Source organism: Miniopterus natalensis, chromosome 12 (assembly GCF_054644295.1).
Source record: "Miniopterus natalensis isolate mMinNat1 chromosome 12, mMinNat1.hap1, whole genome shotgun sequence".
In the NCBI taxonomy this organism is placed as follows: Eukaryota; Metazoa; Chordata; class Mammalia; order Chiroptera; family Miniopteridae; genus Miniopterus; species Miniopterus natalensis.
Genome location: NC_142092.1, coordinates 64235993 through 64249016, shown reverse-complemented (window position 1 = coordinate 64249016; position 13024 = coordinate 64235993). Strand labels below are relative to the sequence as shown.

General features: G+C 50.6%; 1 protein-coding gene across 9 annotated transcripts in view; it reads left to right on the top strand.

Annotated features, from left to right (window-relative positions):
* Window positions 1-13024, top strand: part of ZNF618 (zinc finger protein 618) — a 150403-nt gene that overhangs the window by 88886 nt on the left and 48493 nt on the right. For all 9 annotated transcript variants that reach the window (XM_087822873.1, XM_087822872.1, XM_087822871.1 and 6 more), the window contains exon 3: window positions 10667-10926. In XM_087822873.1, the coding sequence (XP_087678999.1) occupies window positions 10667-10926 (260 nt within the window). The remainder of the gene's footprint in view (window positions 1-10666; window positions 10927-13024) is intronic.

Sequence of the window (13024 nt, the reverse complement as noted above, 5' to 3'; positions counted from 1 at the left end):
ACTTGTCCAACGTTACCCGAACAGTCCAGTGGCTTTGGGCCAGGCTGAGTCTTGTCCTTTTTAGCCAAGATTTTCCACTGGTGGACCATTTAATTTGATAATCACATGTGTGTGGCTGCCTAATTATTTTTTGAATAATATATTCTTGCTTTTTAGCATTTTGGATTTCAGCAGTAAAATAAAAATAGCTCTAAACAAATTAACTTCGTTTGCGCAAAAATGCACAGTAACAGTAGGCCTGATGCTAGTCAGTGGCCAGTGTGGTGTTAGCAGAATGAACCACTTGAGAACTACGTGTGTATTTTAGTCAGGCTGCGTCTTCCATCTTGGCCCTAGATTTATGCTCCTGTTATTGGAGCGTATTTGATTTCTAGAAATGTGCATTCTCGCCCTACCAAACTTTGGGCAAAGTTGGACCACAGAAATCATAAATTGCAGGCTGACTCTGAAAGTTCAATTCCAAAGCGTGTGTGTGTGTGTGGATGGGGCTGGGTCAGTTGGTTTTTTGGTGGGCAGAGTTCACTCTCTGCTTTATCAGTCACTGTTAAACCAAGACTCTGCAAATAGGGCAGATTCTAGAAAATGAGGTTTGCCCTGTGAAGACAGCCACAGGAATGCAAACTTACTTATACACATCAAAATCAGTGACTCATTTTTGCCAAATGGCACTGTGGCTTTTGGGCTTGGGATGGTCCTGCAGAGTGAAGCGTCAGGTCTCTAGGGCACCTCTGCTCAGTCCAGCCACCCAGCTCGGGTCTCCCACGTGTGCTCCTTGAGCAAGTTAAGGAACGTCTTGTGCAGCTGTGGCTGTCAGTTCAGAGCGTTCGGAAGTCCTGCCTTGTCCTGAAGAAGTGTGGTCTTGAGAAGGGTAACTAGGATGATGTGGCCCATTCACTGCTTGAGGCTCTTGATCTAAGAAGGCAACGCGGGTCTGTCTGGCTCTGCCCACGGAAGAGAAGAACCCTCCGCCCTGGCTCCAGCTTCCCGGGTCCATGCCACACGAGACGGTTGAGAGTGCCGCGTACTCCAGTGCGCCGTGGTCGCTCCCTCCGCCTTCCCTCCTGCAGGGACTTGGCTGCAGAGTGTGTCCTCAGCCCCTCTCTTCATTGCTGCTGCGTGGAGGGGGCCGTGCCCTCCACTCCTTTCGTTTTGATCGGGCCTAAAGACCCCTTCTATGTTCATTTTTCACTCATCTCTTTCATAGTTCCACCAAACTTTTCATATTTTGTCTGGATTAAGCTTCGTAAGGATGGGAGAAAAAAACTAACATTTATTGAGCCCTACTGTGTGCGTGGTGCCATGCTCGGCACCCATGTGCATCCCTGTGCTTTAACCTCTACACAACTCTTAGTGGTTAGGTTAACATCCCTGACTTACCCACGAGGAGAGGGCAGGTTACAGAGCCTGGCAGTGGTTCATGCACCTAGTTTATCACCCCGATACCTTGGGAGGACCTGGACTGTGCAGTTAGGAGTCTCATTTCTGTGTCAGGGGCAGCTTTTCCCCGGGAAGTGAGGGACCAGGCTGGGTCCTCAACATCGAGTGTGTGGACAGAGCTGGCTGTGCATTACAAACCTCAGCCTGTCATCAGCCGGCCTCCAGGACTGGTAGGTGGGGCACGGAGGGGAGGAGGCCAGATGTAGTGCCATGACCGGGGGAGGCGCTTTGGTGGGACGGCATCGGGACGGCTCCGGGCATCACTTGGGAGTGAGGGCAGGATGTTGGAGAGGAAGTTTTCCTGTTGGGTAGGACCCTTCATTCCAAGGAGAAAGTGGCCAGAGTAGTTGTATGAGAAAGGGATGGGAGCTAAGTAACAGCCACAGCAGGAAATAACGTTGGTGGCAGAGGGAGTGTATTTATTCTCTGTTTATACTTCGTCCAGCGTGAGGACCAGCTTAGGGACTGCCTCCCTCTTCCCTGATTGAGTTACCTGCCCTCTGGGGCCTGTTTCAGACCCATGGGTGCCCTACAAGATGCAGAACAGTGTGCATGGGCCCCTCTATGGCCTCCCCTTCCCCACCTGCCAGAGGGGATTCCACCTGGATGAGAATTCCCGAGTTTGCAGGGTCCCAACTGACGTGAGGGAAACCCGGGGAGGTGGGTCTCCGGAGAGCAGCGCACCTTGCTAACGGATCCGAATTGCACCACTGCCGGACCCATTGGAAGACGAAGGCTGTACTTTTGTTTAAGATGCTGTTAACGATATTTCTTTTCAATGATTTGGGCCAGCAGCCTTCTGTCATATACCAGGGCACCCAGCTCTACCCAGTGTTGCTCAAGACTCCTGCTTTTCTGTATTTTAGGCTTAAATTAACCAGGGAATTAACTCTTAATATTTAAATCTTTATGCTGTCTTTCTGAGCTGCAGCATTACCCAGCGTTGTGGCTGACTGACGCCATACATTGAAGACAATTAAGTGCCTAAGAATGATCTCAAACTAATGGTATGTTTATGCGTTGTGGGTTATTTTGAATTTCTAGACTGTTAGGAGTTGTTTAATAGGTTAATAGTTTTAATCTATTAATCTCATCTCTTCTACTTGACTATTTATTAAAATATATCAGTGATACATGACAGAAACGGAGGTGCAGAGAATTCTGAGCGTTATTAAGGCCTAGGCGATGGCGTGGAGATTTGAAACACGGGCGGAATAGTAAATACAGATGCAGGCCTCATTACCGAGGTTTGTGGAAATGGGGATTTTGCTGAAGGTTCCCTCTTTTGGGCCTTTCAGGCCAATGGACAGACATTGTGACCTTTATCCCCATTATGATTTCCATCCTTGCGGCTAAAAACAGGAGCTTCTTTCTATCCAAAGGACATGTGTGAGCACAGTGGCCATTTAAAGACATGTCAAGGAGAGTTGGAGGTCAGCAGTGAGCACAGAGCGCACGCACATTTCTCTGTGGCAGAGACGGATCCCCTCATTTTAAGCATCGGGCGTGGGCTCCCTTCTGTCAGGATACTAAGGGCCCTGTAGGAGGCATGGGAATATGTTCCCCATCTCTGGGAGCTTCTGTTCACTTGGTCATTTATTTGTTCATTCATTCAACAAGCCGATTTTATTATTTTCTCTTTGCTTGAGGAAACACAAAAATCATCCAAATGATCAAAAGCCCAAGAGTTAAAGTTGAGCAGACCTGGTTGAACCCCACTTTTGTCACTAGAAAGCTGTGCAGTCATGAAAAAGTTAACTCTGCTTCTCTGATCCTAGGTTTTCTTTCGGTAAACAAAACTACCTACCATATAAGGCACTGTGGAGAACAGTGAAATGAGTGAATTCAGAGTGACGCACCACGCCTGGGATGCACTCAGCACGCCTTACTTGCCCTTGTCCTTGTTTGTGTCCCTTGCCTCATCGCCCTCATCACTGTCGGCACCTCTCACTCTGCCTGCTGGCGTATTTACATCGGGGCTCATTGTTTGTATCATTCAGCAGACGTTAGCTGACATCAGCCGGGCGCCAGGCAGGGAGATTGGCTGGGAGGTTGTTACAACCAGACAGGAGGAAGGAAGGCAGCTTGGATGAGAGTGGTGGCCGTGGGGGTGGTAAGGGGTGCTCAGGTTCTAGACATATTTTGAAGGTGGAGGTTATAGGATTTGCTGGTAGATTCAAGACAAGGATAATTCCAGGGTCTGGGCCTGAGGAGCTGGAGGGAAGGAAGCTGTTAGTAAAGGAAATGGAGAAGACTCCAGTTATTTGCTGGTGGCATCGTAGACTTGGGGATTAGTGGGAAGAGCACAAGGGTAGGAGTCAGAAGAACTGTTTCTTGACTTGGGGGGAGGAGTGTGGCAGCGGCTCAGTTTGCACCTGTTACATGTGGGTGCCTGGTAGGCGTCCCAGGGGATGTGCCAAGCAGGCAGTTGGCGATCCAGGCCTGGAGTTCAGGGGGCAGGTCCAAGCTAGAGACAGAGTTTGCGATTCATCTTCATTCACATAGTTAATATTTAAAAGCATGAGTCTGGATGAGATGACTTAGGGAGTGAGTATGGATAAAAATAGAAGAGGTTCCAGAACTGATCCTTGGGGCGCGATAATGTGTAATGGTTGGGCTGGTGAGGAGGAATCAGTGGGAGGCAGAGGAGGGGCCAGAAGGCGAGAGGCCCACCAGCAAACACAGAGCAAAGTGGGAAAATGTTGGGACGGAGGAGAGAGGGGGACTCGTCAAAGGATGAGATCATTGAGGACTGAGAAGGGACCATTGGGTTGAGGAGCATGGAGGTCACAGGGGGCCTTGGGAAGAACAGCTATGGTGGACTGGGGGAAGTGACCACTCACTGGACTTAGGGAGCATGGCCAAGGAGGGGTCCACTGACATCTACAACTAGGTAATCATTTGCACTGAGATCATTGGTAGGTGGGCAGATGGGTAGGGTTGGAGGGCTTGGTCAGTGGTCCGCCCCGGCAGCAGGGTAAACACGCCCCTGAAGTCACAGCTGAATGTACATTAATTCGTTTAACACCGCGTGCATCCGTGCATTCATGGAGAGTGTGCTTAAACACAGCTTGAGGCCAGTTAACCCTCATTCCTAATGAGTGGAGTCTTTAATGAAGTTGTATTCTAGAGGGAGTTAACTGAGTCATTATTTACACACTGTGATTAGAGATTTTTTTCCCCCCTATACTGTTTCAGGTGGCTAAAGTACCAGAATAAATAAGCAGTAGCCTTTAGAGGAGGTGGAGGGGTCCTCAGGCTGAGTCTTGGGGTGCAGATGGATACACTGCTCCCCATCCTGTGCAAAGAGATAGGCGCACCCTGCTGGATAGAGATCCAGCCTCAACAGGGACCTTGGACGTCAGAGTCCAGCCCACTCATGTAGCTGAGAAAACCGAGTCAAGCAGGGGCAGGACTGAAGTGCTGCGTGCTGAGGACTTCTCCCCACTACTGCCATTTGGTAGAACTTGACAGAACATCAAGCATTAGTATTTTTGGTGGAATGACTTAGAAATTGTGCCCAGAAACAGTTTTCTGATTCCTGGGCACCTGGCATCACCTGGGATTCTTTCTCCAGCATGGCCAGAAATGGCATTTGTCCTTGGGCCTCAAATCCACTGATTTGTTATTTGGTTGCATTGTCTTGGGCAGCAGGGTTTAGTGAGACTGACTCCAGGATGAGAGTTGGAAGAATTGTTTTCAGAATAAGCTCATCACTTCAGCATGCCATTTAGTCTCTGTGTTGATTGAATCTCTGCTGTGCGCCAGGCGTGGTGCACAAGTCAGATGTGGATGTGAAAGGGGCTGTGCTTCGGTTTCCCCCTCGGAGCCACAGGGCTCGTGTGAGCGCCAGATGAGAGGGGAAGGGTCTAAGCACTTGGAGAACCACCTGGTAAGACCCAGAGGAAGAGATTTGTTTCTGAAATGTCCCCAGGCAGACTTTGTAGGCACATTGGACTGACCAGATGCAGTCACAGGGAAGAGTAAGAATGAAGCAGAAGAAAACTGAGGGTAGTGGAGGGCAGTGGTTTGCAAACATCATCACTTTGGAGGTATTCGAATGTAGTCTTATGTATTAGTTTGCTGTAGCTGCTGTAACAAATTACCACAAACTGGGTGGCGTAAAACATCAGAAGTTTGTTCTCTTACAGTTCTGGAGGCCAGAAGTCCAAGATCAAGGTGTTGGCAGGGTCACGCTTCTCGAGGCTCTGGGGAGAATCTTCTCTTCGCCTTTTCCACCTTCTGGTGGCTGCAGCACTCCTTGACCTAGAGCCACATCGCTCTAGCCTCTCCCTGTGGTCATGTTGCTGCTGCCTCTTTCTCTGCGTCATCTCTCTTCTGTTGTATCTCTAGTCTCCCGTGTGTCCCTTTAGGGACTTGTGGTTGCCTTTGGACCCACCCAGATAATCCAGGATTATCCCATCTCAACATCTTCAGATAAATTACATCTGCAAAGAGCCATTTTTTCCAACTAAGGTCTCATTCACAGGTTCTAGGCATCAGGACGTGGGCATATATTTGGGGGGGCATCATTTACCCCACAACAGGGAGAAGGAAGCCCAAATATGTATACATTAGGCCAACCTGTGCATATAAAGAGAGGGTAAGGGCCTTGAAGCCCTACTCAATACCAATCTCATTCAGACCTTATGGCTGCCTTGGGGCCACTGCTGTGGAACCCCTACGCCTTTAAGGACACACTTTGAGAACCATTGCCTACTGAAAGGCAAGGGCTCGTAGGGAATTCCTTGGGCAAGGACCCACTTGGTCTGGCTTCTCTCCCAGCATTCTGGCATGAGTAGTAGCCAGCGACCACAGATACTATGTACTTGCTGAGAAATATCCTCTTAGTGCCCAACTTTAGATTTTATGTTGAAGTGTGACTCAGGCTAAATATAAAATTCATAGCATATCTTGAGCAACTATTTTGTAGTTATCTATATATAAATCTATTTTACAGAGACACAAATAGAATAGATTGTGGAGTGTCAGCATGTAGATAGATTCCGAGTGCTTTTCACTAATATACCTAATGATTCGTGCTGAGAATATCCAAGGGCTTCACTGTACATTTAAATGGATATAATTAAAATAATGAGCTCTATTTTAAAAAATGATATATGAAAAAAAATTTTTTTTTACAGAAGTTAGGAGCTGTGCCACTAACTCAAAGTGATGTAAGTACTCCTGCGATTCCATTGTTATTAGGATGCCTAATTAAATGCAAAGCAGCCGAGAAAAGCAACATTTGAGCTTATAAATCTAAAGCGTGAAGCCGGGGAAGAGAAGTCGCCTGGATTCTCCACACAGCAAGAGCTAAGGGGTGTCACAGTTAAGGGAGTGTATGTCATGTGTCCTAGTGCCTGTGGGTGAGAGGATGGCTCACATGGCTCTTAGCGTAAAGTGCAAGAGTTGCCTGTGCAAGGCAGATGACCCTTCAGAGAGGGGGTCTAACTGCATCTCAAGTGAGCAGGGCAGGCTTCCCAGAGGCAGGGATGTCATCCTCATGATGACAGCTGCCATCCATGGAAATTACTCTCTGCCAGCTCCCTGGCTCATCTCCTACCCCTGGCCTTGCAAGGATTATGGTCCCCCTTTAACAGACAAGGAAACTGAGGCTCAGAGAAGGGAGTCTTTTGCCCAAGGTCACAGGATATGCGGATGCCCAGCCTCCCAACAGCCGCTCTGTCTCAGCAGGACATCTTGATGAAAGCGAGGTCTTTGAGAGCAGGAAGGGCTGCTAAGTCCATTCAGATGGCAGGATCAGGTGCTCACAGGACTAAGGCTGAGCTTCAGAACGTGGGCAGTGAAGGAAGGGCTGAGGTAAGGGGGCCTACAATGTTCCCTTCCTTTCCCGTGACCTCTGGTGTGGGGAACGCTGGCGGGTTGGACACCCGCTCAGATGGGCCCCTTTGCTGGTCCTGAGAAGCACTGTGCTTGGGGCGGCCAAGGTCAGGACCACTGAGGGCCAAGCCAGGGCGAGTCCTCAGCTGCCTACCCAGCACCCCCACCCACCCCCAGACCTGTGGGTTGTGTTCTTGCTGGACTGGCGTTGAGGGTCAGACAGGACCCTGGCTTCCGTCTTTGTGCCTAGTGAACCTCAGAGTCGGCAAGACTGGCTGACCATGAGCATCCACGTGACCTCAGCCTCGGGCTGGGAATTTCAGCCACTTCTATCACCAGTTTCCACCAGCATGATCATCTCTATGAGTCGATTTAGACAAGGCCCGGGGTTTCCATTTTTGTGGTAGATACCCATGGAACATCTCCCCTAGGGCCACTGTCCTAGGTCTCTGCAGATATTGCCTTGTTGTCTCTGCATCACAGGGCTGAGGGGTAGGTGCTGTGTTTACCCATTGTATGGGTGAGAAGACTGAGGCTCGGGGTGGGGTTGGGTGTGTGTGAAGTCATTTAGGCAGAAACCCACAACTTGAGAGGGGCAGTGCTGAGATTTGGCCCTGGGATGATCCGACTTCAAATCCTGGTGCTCTTTCTATCTTAGATCATCACATCCCATTGCTGCCAGGCCATCAGCCAGCCTCTGCTCCAGTGCCCAGGGCCAGGGAACTCCCTCTCCCCAGAATGTCCCCTCCTGTGCCTGACTGGCAGGAATATTCTCCCTCCCTAAAGCCATAGCTGTCCCCTTGTAACTTCTCAAACCTGTTGGTTTTGGTTATGCTCCTGGACCTCTCTGAACTCAAAGGCTTTTCTTCTGGGATGGAATAGGCCTGACCTCCCTCAGGGAGGCACTGGACCTTGGCAAGGGGGCTTTGTCTCAGAATATCCTGGGGAGACAGCAGCAGCCAGAAAAGCCAGGAGCCTCCCGTCTTCCTGCACACCCACTAGCACTTTGGTCATAACTCTGTTCTGGATGCTGAGGGGCAGGAATGGGTGACATGGGGCTGCCTGGGTGTGAGTGGGCAGGCTTCCCTCTGAAAGTTTCTTTCCCAGTCTAGGTGTGTCGCAGCGAAGAGCCTGCACAAAATCTTGCTTCCACTTCTTTGTACTCCTGTGGCTTTCGACAAGTTGTTTCACCTTGTGCCTCAGTTCCCTCATCTGCAAAATGGAGATTATACCTCACAGGGCTGTTACTGATGAGGAGAGGAGTCAGCATGTTAGAACAGTACCTAGCACATAGGAAACTATTGAGTGTTTCTTAAATAAATAAGGGCAATGAAGCTGAAGGGATTGAATCATCCAGTGTTACATTTCCTGCTGAGGAGAAGGGCCTAAGGTCAGACAGTGTCTGGCCCTGATGTGGCCAGCATACTAGGAGGAGGTGTCACGGCCCACTGGGTGTCGAAGATGTTCTGACAGTTTGTCATTATTAATCATGGGAATGGCGACCATTTCTTGAGAGCTGTTATAGGCCAGGCACTGTGTCAAATGCTTTTCAAGGGTTGGTTGATTAAAACCCACATGAAACTCTGTTAGCTCCATTTTGCAGATGTGAAAACTGATGCTCAGAGGTTCAGTAGCTGACTCAAGTCACACGGGAAGTGGCTGACTCAATAGCCCTTGCCTCTGGCCGGTGTCCCCTCTGCTTACCTTTTCATTCCTGTTCTGTTCATCTGAGTCCCGGCCTCCTGTATTAGTCAGCTCAGGCTGCCATAACAAAATAGCATAGATGAGTACTTTCTCAGAGCTCTGGGAGCTGGAAGTCCGAGATCAGAGCCGCAGTGTGGTTGGATTCTGGTAAGGGCCCTCTTCCTAACTTTCAGACAGTCACCTTCTTTCTGTGTCCTCACTTGGTGGGGACAGAGTCAGAGAAAGAGAGCTCTCTCTCTTCTTCTAAGGCCACAGTCCTATCAGATTAGGGCCCCACCCTTATGGCCTTATTTAACCTTTACCTTCTAAAGACCTTCTCTCCAGATATAGTTATGATGGGGATTAGGACTTCTCCATGTGAGTTGGGGGATGGAGAATACAAGTTAGTCCATTGCACCTCCCCAGTGGCCTTTCTTTGCCCCCTTGTTAGCTGGGGCCTTCCCTCTCTCCGCTCAGTTTCTCCACCCTGGTAGAGAGCTGGGACCTGGGAGGGACAGCAGATGTGATAAAACCCATGCTGTTGTGATAGATGGAGCTAGAGCCCAGGGAGGAGAAGGGCCTGTCCAAAGTCACAGAGCAAGTCCACTGTGGATCCGGGATCAGAACCTGGGCCCCTGCCTCCCAGTTGGTATGCCAGTGGGTCTTGCCACAGTGGGCCTTGAGTCTGGGACTTGAAGGTCGCAGTGCAAATGCTTCCCTGGAGCCGTGGAGAAGGCTAGACATGGCCAGGGCGGTGGCCCCGGGCCTGGAATGTGACTTGATTTCCCAGTTTGTGCACGTCTTGGCTTCCCCACCTCAGAAACAGGAGTAATAGCGATAGTCCCCTGCCAGAAGGATGAGGCACCCCTTATGATAACAGTTCAGGAGTAAATGGCAGGGACCTGACTTCATGCCTTGACCTGCCCCCAATCTTGTGTGTGGCCCTGGGCAAGTCACGACTCTGCTCTAGGCCTCAGTGTCCACATGTCCTGCCCAACTCCGTATTGAGCTCTTATCTTGAGGATGTTTTCTGATATTTGAAGAGCCACCTAGAGGCCATTGTGTTGGGCTCCAAGTGTTGGCTCCAGGACACAACCAAGTGAGCCTTTTTGGCTTCTAGTTTCCCCGTCTGTGAAACTGGAGCAGGGAAGAGCTTGGATGAGATCTCTAGGCCTCTTGCCAAGGAGCAAAGAGAACAGCATCAGACACTCACACACTGAACCACTTAAGTCCTTGCTATTCCACGTGCAGATGGAGCGTTAGCAGCACCAGTCTCAGTGGGCGCTTGTTAGAAATGTAGACTCTCAGGCCGAACCCTGACCTGCTGAACCAGAATCTGCATTTTACCATGATTCTCAGCTGATTCATGTGCACATTGAAGCTTGAGGGGAAGTGATTTCAACCAGCCAGAGTCGCCCTTGTTGGACTTTTATAACTCCAGTTACAGGAGTTGCTGGGCACATTTAGACCTCTAGACCCCAGCTTCCCCATCTGTAAGATGGGTGGAGTTGGAGCCAGGCTAGCCCAGTATTTTCAAACTGTGTTTCTTGGAGCCCCAGGGTTCCCTGGGGGACCATCAAGAGGAGGTTCATGTGAGGGGTGGGTCTGTAGCTAAAGATTTGGCAACTCCCCAGGATGGTGGGCTCCCAGGTTGGTCTGGGGGCGGGTATGGGGTCCATACTGAACAGACTCTTCTTTCCAGGGAGCGCTTGAAGCGCAGCCAGAAGAGCACCAAGGTGGAGGGGCCAGAGCCCGTGCCGGCCGAGGCCTCGCTGAGTGCCGAGCAGGGAACGATGACGGAGGTGAAGGTGAAGACAGAGGTGCCCGACGACTACATCCAGGAGGTGATCTGGCAGGGCGAGGCCAAGGAGGAAAATAAGGCGGTCAGCAAGGATGGGACTGGCGACGTGCCCGCCGAGATCTGCGTGGTGATCGGTGGCGTTCGCAACCAGCAGACCCTCGGTGAGTGAGTGCCCGGCTGAGAGGGTTGGGGCTGGGACCAGAGTCCTGGGGAGAAGAGGCCTGGGATCTCTGCCCCTCACTGGCTGAGGGCCTTTGGCGGCTGCCCTCAGGGAAAGACCTGGGCTCTTTAGACCTAACCTTTGCTGCCATAGTTCTAGCCTGGAGCTCTCCTCTTTCCACCTGACCTGGCAAAACCCTACTCATCCTTGGAGACTTTAAGTCAAATGCCTAGGACTTTCTGCAGACTGGCGAGCCCCTCACTCTGTGGGGCTCCCAGTGCCCCGGGTGTGTCTAGCTCAACCCGTATTGCCTGGTGTCCCAAATGCCTGTCTGCTTCTCTTCCTCCTCTGTTTGACTGGAGACTCCGGGCAGCTCCCTGTGCAGGTCCTGCTCTGAGCAGATGCTCAGATCAGTGACAGACTGGTACCTTCCCCAGCCTCTTCTGATCTGGGCCAGGCTCAGAGGAGCTCTGTGGAAATGAGCTGCTTAGAAACCCCCTGTCCCCTCACTTTCCAGCATGAGCCAGGGGATACCCCTCTGAGGCTGGCTGCATTCCTGCCAGGTTCACAGGGGCCCAGCAGATATGTTTATTTAGCATAAGGAGAGATGAGCCAGACAGACAGGTGGTGGGGACTGTGTCCAGCTGGAGCGTCCATGCCCCACGTGCAGAGGGGGGGTTGCTCCTCAGCGGCTACCGACTAATTGGTGGGGAGACAGGCTCAGCGTGGCCAGCTCTCTGGACATACTACATGCCAGAAATGAGAATTTTCACGTGAATTCTTTTGGTTTTAAATGTTGGCAGCTCATTCAACTTTTGAAATATGCCAAACCAAACATGTCTGTGGGTCAGAGTCATTCCGTGGGCCAGGAGTTTGCAAGCCTCGGTCTGTAAGATACAGTTCACATGCCTCCACCTGGCATCGAGGCCTCGCCTGGTCTGTTTTGAGTGCCTTCCTACTCGTTTTCCCTGTCCAGCGTGTTCTTGGAAGTGTTGCCGTCTCTATCTCTGCTGGTCCTTCCTGGTCCAGCTCTAACTCATTCCTGACTCTTAGGCTCACGTCCCATGTGTGGCACGCAGGGCCTTGTGGGAAAGCTCCCTCTGTCTCTTTCCCCAAGTGTAGACTCAAATCCTGTTGCCTTTTCTTTCCAGCCTCTGGGAATCAGCCTCGAGCTCCCTATTCTGCCTGTTCCTTTGTTGATTGTGGCCACCGTCAGCCGCACCTGGGCCATTGCAGTATCACCCGAACAACCAGTGCCTTTGTGTCTCCCTGCTCTCCATTTCGGCTGCCAGGGGCCTTGTCCAGAACAGAACATTGAGCATGTCATGCTCTGATTATAAACTTGGGATTGCCTACTGGGTCTAGGGAATAACATCAAGAATCTCCCTAACCTGAGACTTTAGCCTCATTTCTTATTTCTGACCTTTCTGGACCTTTCATTGTAGCACAGTCCATTCTTCAGCATTTCCTGCCCTTGCTCTTACCTGTCCCTGGGAAGGCCGACAACATTGCCTCCTCTTCCCAGAAGCCTTCCTTGATCTCTTATGGTCAGAAGTGGTCTGTTTTTACCCTGTCTCTCACTTGGGCACTTCTCATTATCTACTTTAGATTAGAGGTGCCCTGTCCATGCTTATCTCTGCCACAAGATTAGGAGTTGTTGGAGACTGGAGCTCCAGGACCTGTTAGATCTATGTCCCTATGCTCTCCACTCCCATCCCACAATACCTAGCAAGACACTGGCTTCTAGGAAGCAGTGTTGACATTGGTGCTGTAACCGTTAGGATGGGGCTGGGTTATGCCACAGTAACAAAGATCCCAGAAGTAAAAAGCGATCTTGGTTGCTCAAAAACCACAGAAGTTTATTGCTTAGTCACACAGCATGTCCATGGTGGGTCAGTTAGGGGCTCCACTTTGCTCTGGATCCAGGCTAAATGCAGCCATTATATGGACAAAGGAAAGAAAGCTCTGGAAGGACTCTCACTGGCAATTAACCTGCTGCAACCCAAAAGTGAGAAGTTGGACAAAACTAGTCACATGGACCGCCCAGCCTCAAGGAGGCCTGGAAATGCCGGGGGGATGAACCAGAAATATTTGGTGAG